The sequence below is a fragment of the Etheostoma spectabile genome, chromosome 13 (assembly GCF_008692095.1).
Source record: "Etheostoma spectabile isolate EspeVRDwgs_2016 chromosome 13, UIUC_Espe_1.0, whole genome shotgun sequence".
NCBI lineage: Eukaryota > Metazoa > Chordata > Actinopteri > Perciformes > Percidae > Etheostoma > Etheostoma spectabile.
Window position 1 is genome coordinate 753,423 of NC_045745.1, and position 10,821 is coordinate 764,243.

Sequence of the window (10,821 nt, forward strand, 5' to 3'; positions counted from 1 at the left end):
CTCTCTCTCTCTCTCTCTCTCAAACCCTTTTACACAGTCTCTATAAGGTGGAACTGTTGCGCCCTTAAGCTGCCTCGCCATCTGTTTAAAATTACAAAGACAGAACAGGCTTTAAGCCGGCAGCAGAGGTAGTCACCAACATCAAAAAGTGATGAAACAGTGTTCTCAGTTGCTCTCTCAAACACACACATAAACGCACGTGGGCCATGGCCATCTCTGTCCTCTCTGTGCTACTTTAATGCATGAAGTTGCCAAGTCAAGTTTGCGTAGTTGGTTAACGGTGCAGACTGGCTCACACACGGGGTCTTTTGCTTTTGAATGCCAACATGCTATGTGAAATCACACACATTGACACACTGATTGGTTCTGTGTGAATTAACAAAGTCAGAATAAGGGAAGACCTTCACTGCGGCGCTGTGGTGGAATCTCTGTGTGAAATGGCCCTCTCTAGCACTCTCACTCTTGTTCTCTCTCTCTCTCTCTCTCTCTCTCTCTCTCTCTCTCTCTAACAAGGTAGGGTAGGTTTACTCCAAACAAATGTTCATCCTTGGGTTCAGGTACGGTAAGTTTGCAAAACATAAATGCCAGCTGTTAAACTTGACCTTGGGCCAGTCAACGATGGCTATGTACAGTATGTGAGCAGAAAGAGAAAGGGGATGACTGTTGATATTGATGTGAATCTATAGTGAAAGCCACAATCATAAATTACTTTAATTATTATAAAGAGATGATGGATGTGATCTGGGCCCATGGTGACATGCTGTGCTCTGTTAAAGGAGACCAACTACTCTTTTCTCAGGAGTTGATGTCGTTTATTTAAGTGTATATGTACAGTATGTATTTATTGGACTGTTATTTTGTAAATAGTGAGTTGGAGCATTGATAGAGTTCTTTTTAAATTTCTCTCTCCCTCTCTCTCCATCTCCATCTACCTCTCTCTCTCTCTGGTAACACTTTACTTGAAGGTATCTCCATAAGAGTGCCATGACACTGTTGTGAACACATGACACTGTCATGACACAGTTATGACACATGAACCCTAACCCTAACTTGTCATGACAAAACCGAATGACACTTACTAAAAGAAGGGTTATGTCATAAACGTTTGACTTGTTTATGTTTATGACACGTTCATGACAGTGTCATGTCACTCTTATGTAGCTACCTTAAAGTAAAGTGTAACCCTCACTCCTCACTTTCTCTCTCTCTCTCTTACAAACACCATCCGACAATTGCTGCTTAGTATTCCTTTAAGCTATGAGATATCCAACAATGTTAACACCACAACCACATGTGACATGTTAATAGAAACTACTTTAATGGATAGCCATGTCAGCAAGTGATGAAAAAGATTTACAGTTGTTGATTAATTGGTTCGTAAATACCAGAACATGAATTGTCAACAATGTTAATAATCTATAATTAATTTTAATTACTTATCAAACAAATGACTAAAGTTCCAGCCTCTAAAACGTGAGGATTTTCTGCTTTTCTCTGTTCCTTTTATTGTAAACTGAATATCTTTGGTGGTCAGACAAAAAAACAGTTTGAAGACATCTGCTCTAGAGGTGGGACTGAGACTCAATTGAGACTCATTATCAGTGGATGAAATTCTTGTTAGTAGTAGCCATAATATTAGTATAGCTGTTGTTCAGTATATGATATTGATTGCAACAGGAAATTAAGTGTAAGTCTTTTTTAAGATGTAAAGCATGCATGATTTTAGGGGTTTGAACAGCAATAACCATATACCATTTACACCATACGGTACTGTAAAGCAGTACTTCCTCCTACTCTCTTTTTACTACGTCTCATGCTGCTTTATTTCTATGATTTCCATGGTTATTATTTGAGTGCCTCCATCATCTTTGTTTCCCCCAGACCCTCCATCCCCGTCTCTGGACACTAACCTCTCTGCTCTTGTCTCTCACTCCACTGTAGGCCTCCCGAGCCAGTTTACAGCACTGTGAACAAACTATGTGACAAAGTACCCTCCCCCCGACACTATTCCCCAGTGGAGTGCGACAAAAGCCTCCTCCACTCCGCCCCCCTCCCATATCACTTAAGCCTGTTCCCTGACTCGGACGTCACCAGGTACTTCCCACCACCACCGCCACTATGTCTCATGCAAATGACATGCCATGTTACCATATCGTCCTTTATACCTACTGGTTTTCTCTCATTCACTCAACTGTTTTTCCCCTCCTTTGATCCCCTGGGAATCATGTTTTGGTGTTGTTTTTTAAAGCTAGCATGCCTTTTTTCCCTCCACTTTCCTCTCTCTCTTCAGGGCTCTGATTATACCTCGTAGCCGGATCCAGTGGTTGACAAAGTATTCATAGTGTTTTCTATTTGTAACTGGATTTTCTGAGGTCAAACTCGGGCAGCCATATTCTATCTCTGGACGTTGTTACTCTGTATGCACACAAAAACACCGTTATGCCTTTTTTATAAAATGGCAACGCTAACTATGGCTAGAGCTAATGAAAACATAAATAAATTGGACTTGTAAATGGAACGCATACAACTCAGGGATGACTTCAGTCCCTGCTTCGGCTTCAGAGTTCCGAGGTAAATGGAACAAGATTTTTTTCTTAAGTAAAATTAGCAATTCCACACTAATAAATGCTCCGCAAAAAGTCATTAATTTAAACTGTTCCTTAAGTAAAAGTATGATTATTTATATGTTAAAGGAGACCTATTATACTCATTTTCAGGTTCATCCTTTTTATTGAGGGGGCGGGGGCATTTTGGCCTTTAATTGATTGGACAGCTGTAGACAGGAAAGGGGGAAGAGAGATGGGTGAGACATGCAGCAGGTCGGAATCAAACTCTAGGCCGCTTTGGTAAGGACTGAGCCTTGGTACATGGGGCGCACCAGGTGAGCTACCAGGGCACCCCTTCAGGTTTATACTGATGTATTTTGTGTTTTTACTAATACAAAGTTACGTAATTTAGGATCACTTAAAATGTGATCCAAAATTGGGGAGAAATTAACAAAATCTGTGTCCAAGATTACAGATTTCCGTGGCGTTAGCATGTAGCTACAGATAGCGGTGTGTGTAATGAAAACACTGCAGTAACACGGCTGGAGCAGATGACATTATAAAGAAGTCCAGCAGCGCACGTCACCTCTCTTCTCTCTTTTTTTTTAATATTATATTTTCAGTTTTACATATGTAATGCATACAAACATGTCAGTACACCAACAGTATAGAGACATAACAAAGCAAAAAACTCCCTACCTTAAAAAAACCCCAATCAGAAGAAATAAATAAAAATAATTATACCGGGCATTGATAATAGTTGATAAGCTGTTCTGACATAATTCCGTCCAAAACTGTTCCTCAGTTGTATCATTGAGATCTGACTCCCATTTCATTCTATACTTATGCACCCCCGGTTTGGGGCCCTCATTCAAAAACAGGCAATACATTTTGGAAATAAATTGATGTGTTTTCCCATCATAAAGAAATATTTCAACAACTTTCATGACTGGTAGAGTTATTTCAGGATGCAAATTAGCTTTCAGAAAGGATCTTAGTTGGAGATAACAGTATAAGGTTTGATTGGACAAGTTATATTTCCTCTTCAAGTTTGTAAATGACATGAAAAGTCCTTCGTCGAAGCAATTCTGTGTTGGATTCCCTTATCGTGCCATATGTCAAGAATCTTATCAAAAGTCATGGGTATTAGTTTATTTTGCTTTAAAGGTGTTTAGGTGTAAGTCCCACCTTCAATCAAAGACTTTTGCGAACCTCTTACCAAATTTTTATCAGATGCCTCAATATAGGGTTATCTGTTGTGTGCAGTACCAGAGTTATGCTTATAAATGAAGTCACTATGGACCTTTTCTTTCAGGGGGTGCAGTCCAATTTGTGTCCAAGAGGGGGCGTCACTGCCCTCAAAAAGGGATGAGATGAACCTCATTTGAGCCAACAAGTAGTAGTTTTTAAAACTTGGTAATCAAAGTCCCCCTGAGCCATAGTCCCATGTTTACTTTCCCATGGATATCCGGGGTACTTTACAATTCCATAAAAATTGTCTAACATATCTATTGAGAGCTTTGAAGAAGGCTTGCGGTAGTGGAATGGGCACGGATTGAAACAAATATTGCAATCTCGGTTGTACATTAATTTTAAGACAATTAACTCTTCCAATCAAAGTGAGAGGCAAGCCAATCTACCTACGCAAATCATCCTCAATCTAACTGAGCAGTGGGAGGTAATTCAATTTGTACAGGTTTTTGAGGTTGTTGTCCAGAAATATCCCAAGGTATTTTATACTATCAATAGGCCATCTAAATCAACTTATACGCTGGAGTTTGGAATGATCAAAATTTGTCAATGGACTGATTTCACTTTTTTCCAAATTCACCTTATAGCCTGAAATACTACCATAACTATTTAGCACAGTTTGTAATTTGGAAAGAGAGGTACCAGGGTTTTTTAAGTACAAAATAACGTAATCTGCCAGAAGATTAATTTTATGAACCGTCTGACCCACCCGAAAGCCCTTTATATTAGGATCTTGTCTAATCGCTTCAGCTAAAGGCTCAATTGCCAAGACAAAAAGTGCTGGAGACAAAGGGCATTCCCTGTCAACTTGATCTGCCTAAAGGGAATGTAGATGAAATCTGTCCATTGCTGCTGATTTTTGCCTGGGGTTTATGGTATAGAGTTTGAATAATGGACCAAACCAAAACTTGGCCAACACTTTAAATTAATATGGCCACTCTAGCCTACCAAAGGCTTTTTCAGCTTCTAAAGCCCCAGCTATACTGGGTTTGTTTCAGAATGTGTTAAATGAATAATATTAAAGAGCCTTCATTGGTTATTAGCTGAGAAGCGCTTTGAAATAAAGCCACACTGGTCTGGATTTATTAGTTGTGGCAGGTATTGGCCAAGTCTGCTAGCCAGGACCTTAGAAATTATTTTATAATCAAACAATGACATTTTTTTTTTTTTAAATTACAGTAATTATGGGTGTAGAGAATGATTCAGAGAGTGTTCAAATCTTAGATGCCAGGTTGATGACATTCATTAGAAGTGTGAGGAGGTAAATCCTTAAATTCCCTGTAAAATTCTGGAGGAAACCCATCTTCTCCTGGAGATTTGTTTGCTTGAAGTAAGCCCAGAGCTGTATTTTTTATTTCTTTTTGTGTGAAGGGGAGAGCAAGACTATTTTGGTCCTCCTGGCCAGGTTTGGGCATTTCAATCAGGGACAAAAAAAAATCATCAATGCTACTCAGATTTTCTGGTGGTTTTGATGTGTACAATTGTGTGTTAAACTGTTTGAATGCATCATTGATTTCTGTTGGGTTATATGATACGGAACTTGTTTCAGTTTGGATTGAATTAATTTTCCTAGAGCTTTCTTCTTTTCTCTGTTGCCAAGACAGAATTTTGGGCGCCATCTCCCCCAATTCATAGTACCTTTGCTTGCTTCTCAAAATGTCTTTTTCAATTTTATAAGTATGCAAAGTATTGTATCTAAGCATTGTTTTTACCAATATTTGGTGTACATCTTTAGACCCTGATTGTTGAAACTCCTTTTCCAATTTCAAAATGTCTGCTTCCAATTCTTCTACTGCTGCCATGTATTTCTTTTTGATACCTCTGACGTAAGAGAGGCTTTATCCACTTAAAAAAGCTTTTAGCGTGTCCCATAATATAAAACTATTGGGAAAAGAAGCACAGTTTTCTCACAGAATAGCCCAATCTGATCTCTTATAAATTTCCAGAAGTCTGGCTTTCGAAGGAGAGTAGGGTTTAGACGCCACCTATATAAATTAGTAGTTCTTTCAGGCATTTAAATGGATAGGGTCAGAGGTGAGTGATGATAATGTTCTAGATAAGTACTCAGTTTCTACTGCTCTATGAATCTGCTGTGTCGATAACAGGAAAAGATCAATACAATCGGAATAATCTGGGAATTAATACTAGCTTCAGCTCCAGTAGCCTGGCTGTAGGTGGATTTGGCTTTGCTGTGTAATGAAGTTGAAGTATTATTTAAACAAAAAACATGGTCAATTTGTAAAAACATTTTCATATGTGCAAACCAGTTTACAGTTTGATGAGCCGCTGTTAGACCTCTGGCAGGAGGTGTAGTTAGGTTGGTAAACACCATCATAGACGGCAATAAACTTGAAGGACATTATGGTATGTGGGTACACAACCATTAGGTGCTTTCCATTTAGGGAATTATTTTTACATTGTACTTTTATTTTTTTTTATTTTTGACTTTTGATATTTTTGATATTTTATATTCTTGTCTTATATTTTTGTGTCAACACTGTAAAGGGATTGCTTCAATCTCATTGCACAGGTACTGTGTACTTGTGCATAATGACAATAAAGGCATTCTATTCTATCTATTCTAGTAACATTAATAGGTGTAACAAAATTTACACTGAACCCCACACAACCACCCCACCTAACCACATTACAAAATTACAAGACTACACATTTCACTAAATATGTGTGTATATAAAAGGCAGGTGCACCACAAATGCAATGCATAACCTTTAACAGTTCAGCATGGAGTCACAAAATTACAGTATGGGATAATGTAGTGTCTGCATTCACCAGCAGATGACAGTATGCTGCTTACATTCGTTATGGCATTGCTGAACAAAATGCATAATCGTTTGCTTTCAGTGTTGTTTAGTCTGCTGGATATCATTCCTGATTGACAATGCAATCCCATTATCTCTCTGTGTACACTGTGGGGACTAATTCAGTGCTGAACAACCAAAATACTCCCATATGGGCTGCCTTAAACCATGGACTGCTTTAAAATCTGTGTCTGAGTCTGTGGTCTATATTTGAGTCAGTACCCTGAAAATGCTACTTTAACCTTATAGGGAGCTAGAGTCCTTCAGTAAATGTTTGGAGATGTCCCTTGCATGTATCCTACTGGTGTGCATGTGTGTGAGAGAGAGACAGAGAGAGAAAGCAAGCAAGTAAGCATGTGACAAGGTTCCTTTTCCGTCAGAACTGAATTGGGGACAAGTGATCCTAAGTAGAGCACCGTCCCCCTGTGGAGCTCCAGCAGTCTTTGAGCTCTGTTGCATGAGCAAAGCATCACTGAGGCTTTTGTCGGCGTACCGTGCTGATTGTTGTCCACCTCTCTGTCCTCCTCCGCCAAAGCTGAAGATGCTGAAACCCACAGACTCCCCCGAGCTGATGTACTATCTGAACTATCTGTACAGGGAACCCAGGAAGGTTGTGCTCCACAAAGGCTCCACAGGCCTGGGCTTCAACATCGTGGGCGGTGAAGACGGCGAGGGCATCTTTGTTTCCTTCATCCTGGCCGGAGGGCCCGCTGACCTGAGTGGAGAGCTGAGACGAGGCGACCAGATCTTATCAGTGAGTGCACAACACACCTCATTCAGATTCTAAAAATACAAGACACACAGCCATGCTGGAAACGTACCAAAGTGTTTACAATTATTCATCATGGGTCATTTGTCGATACGTCAACCTCTGGATTTGGAGTTTTGGTTCATCTGTTAGAGAAATGTGTGGCATATTGAGTATAAGAGCCTTTCATAACTCAAAAGGGTGCTTACATTCAAATGTCAACAATCTGTTTACCTGTTACATGGTTAAAATATTTCAGTCAGAAGTGATCACAAAACTAATTGAACAAAACTGAAAACTTGCTCACTGCAAGTACAGATCTACTTTTAAAATGATCGGCTCTTGTTAAACCTGTGTGTTCCCAGCATATTAATAGAGAGTGTAATAGTCCTACTGGCCTAGATTCATTTTCAAGGCCAAACACTAACCTGGGCTTTTTGTCCCGTCCCTGCAGGATTTCTCCAATATTACAAGGTGTAGAGTGTCTGTGGTAGTACGTTTTATTTTATGCTGATCTTGGGAAATATTTGGTATGCTTGGAGCTCCAGAAGTCAGATTGTATTCCTGGCTTTCTCATTCAGAACCCATTTTGAGACCTTGTTAAATCGTCTTAGCTTTAAACATCATCACAGCTCTTTGTGCTTGGGTTGAAGCCTTGGTCACCCTATAGTCCAAACATATAGTAGCGGTTGTTGGCCTGTTAAATAAGGAAATTAAGGTAGGTAAGATCTACATTTTCCCAAACCAACAGAGTCTTCTTTTACTTGTTGTTATGTATATGTAGACTAAAATAACTGCTTTTATAAATTCGCTACCACAATGCCACACGGCTCCTCTCTAAAACACCTATGAATCCTGTAGAATTGGAACCATTAGTTGATTTATTAATATCAACAGAAAATTAATCAGCAACAACTTTGAGTAATTTGAGTAATTTGAGTAAATCAAACAAAACTCCCTGATTCAAGCTTCTCAAATGGGAGAATTTGCTGCTTTTTTGGGTTAGGTACTCACCCTAACCCAACTGTTGGTTGAACAAAATAAGCCATTTTAGAAATTATTTGTGATTGTAGCCTTAATATCCAGTATAATTTTCTACAAAGATTCCGACTGATGGCCAAACTCTGGTCCAAGTATGAGTATGGGCAAGATTTCACTGTATGCCGAACAGACTCTTCCCCATGAATAAAAAACATGCGACAATCAGCATTTACATTCCATGGTTAAAAGCAGTTTTTTTTACGGTTAAGAGCTTATGTGCAATCCTTTTCCAAGCGTCTCTGCAATGTAACCAAACACTCAGTATTCTGAATGCAGTGTGTAATAAAATCCAGGTATTTCTAACCTAGTCAACAAGAATATCTTTGAAGTCTTTGTGATCTGATCTTGAAATGAGTTTGTCACATCTGAGTCATTTGAATAAGGTTTGAATAATTTGTTTGAGTTATTATTCAGTTCCAGGGTTTCTTCTCAATTCCACACTTGATATTATTGCACCTGCTCTCCACACGTCTGAGCAATGTAACAATGTAAACTGTAGGATGATGTGCTGATATTTTACCCAATGTGAGCAGCTAATAATCTGAGGGATAAATACATTACAAAACGTTTGTGTGTTGATATTGTGGGATAATAATCACTTGATTTAGTCAGCATCTACTATTGCTTTACAACCCACCCTGCAATGTTTGGTCACAGTATTCAGTAGGGAAAAAATGAATGTATGATGAGTGGACTACACAGTGGGCATTAGCTGGGAGGAAGTGATTGTTCTGCCTTATTATAGTTAATTGTTATTGCCTCCCACACTAATGCCACACTGTGCAACAGATGACACATTGCATTGCAGTGGTAAATCAAAATGGCACTGTCTGGCTGCTTGCTCTACCTTGATGAAAGCAGGCACATAATATTCCAACAGTGGCCTGAGTTTGAAGTCTAACAATAACTCAACCAATTGGACACACACTTTTCTATCACTATACACACTATTTCATATCCAGTTCATATTGCACTTACACCTGGGGCTCTTTGGTTTCTTCCCCTTACACTGAAACACAGCACACAGACTGTGAAGAAACAGGTGTGTCAGAGAGACCTGTAAAACTGTGTTCTCCTAGTGAAGCAACACAGAAACAGATGATAGTGTGTGTTAAATTGAGCCTGCCCTTCCCATAGCGAGGTAGATGATGTGGTTTCAACAGCAGCTATGCTACTGTAATGAAAGATCCTCTCAACATTTTTTTGCAGGTCCTTCACAAAGGTATTACACAGTCTTAATGTTTCTTGCACATTTCTGGAAACTCATTAAATATGGGACATTTTGTCAGCAAAAATATGAGATAAAAACAATAAAAGAAAGATCTACTGTACTGATTTTTGTGTAAGATATTCTACCTCCATTCATTGCACCTCAACCATGGACATTTGGCCAGATTACAACTAAATCAATTAAATAAATATGTACCTATAGTGTTGTTTTATTCAAAGGATACCATGTATTTGCACTGGTGTGGGATAACAGATAGTATTGTGTTCATTTAGGTTGCAGGTCATTGTACTATATAAAATAAAACAGAAATTCCACCAAAATAATCCTGGGAATTGTCCCTGTTCACACAGGTAAATGGTATTGACTTACGAGGAGCCACACATGAACAAGCGGCAGCAGCACTGAAAGGAGCCGGACAGGTGGTCACTATCATTGCCCAGTACAGACCAGAAGGTGAGTCACCACTAACACCATGTTGCTTTAAAAACACAAGAACCCTGTGGTGTGCTACACAGCACAAACATACCCAGGACAATGCTAAAGTAGGTCTTACAGTGATTTTGGTTCTAATTAGGCCAAGTTGTTTTATTGCTAACTTTAATCACACATCACTACTATATACTTCCAAGTATCAAAGCTCTGTTGAACAGTGACAATAAAAACATCCACCATAATTCTCTTTTAAAGGTGGTGAAGACTGTGTCAGAGGAATTAAAAGCAAAAGAATTGTTGAAAACAGCCAAAACACAGATCTTGGCCTAGAGCCTACAAAAATAATGTGATTACCACATAATGTACCATAGGATACTGCCCCTTATAAACTTGCAGGAACTCCTCACGTGGATTTTATATTTAAAATATTTTCATTAATTTAAAAGTTAATCTAAGTAAGACACAGTGTTTTAAGGACTTGAAGAGATATTATGCCAATTTAAATCAAGCTCTGTGTCAGCTTTGTGTGGGCATTGTGTTTAGATAAAGGTGAAGGACGGCCAAAAGCCTACACATCTTCCGATGAAGGGTAAAAACACATCTCTTCCAACAGCATCTCGGATTAAACAAAAAAAATAGTATGTCTATATATATATAAACAGTACATATTCTTGAAGCTGCACTTTCATTTAGCTCTTTGTGTTTTTTCTTATTTAACCCTCTGAGCCCGAGACACTTGCCCACGAGTAAAAA

The 10,821-nt window shown here is 38.9% G+C and overlaps 1 protein-coding gene across 42 annotated transcripts in view; it reads left to right on the forward strand.

The window, feature by feature from the left end:
* Window positions 1-10,821, forward strand: part of dlg2 (discs, large homolog 2 (Drosophila)) — a 276,897-nt gene that overhangs the window by 243,416 nt on the left and 22,660 nt on the right. For 33 of the 42 annotated variants that reach the window (XM_032533606.1, XM_032533611.1, XM_032533613.1 and 30 more), the window contains 3 exons: window positions 1,942-2,094; window positions 7,214-7,370; window positions 9,987-10,089. In XM_032533606.1, coding sequence (XP_032389497.1) covers window positions 1,942-2,094; window positions 7,214-7,370; window positions 9,987-10,089 — 413 coding nt within the window. The remainder of the gene's footprint in view (window positions 1-1,941; window positions 2,095-7,213; window positions 7,371-9,986; window positions 10,090-10,821) is intronic. The other 9 variants (XM_032533627.1, XM_032533630.1, XM_032533628.1 and 6 more) reach the window with 1 other exon arrangement.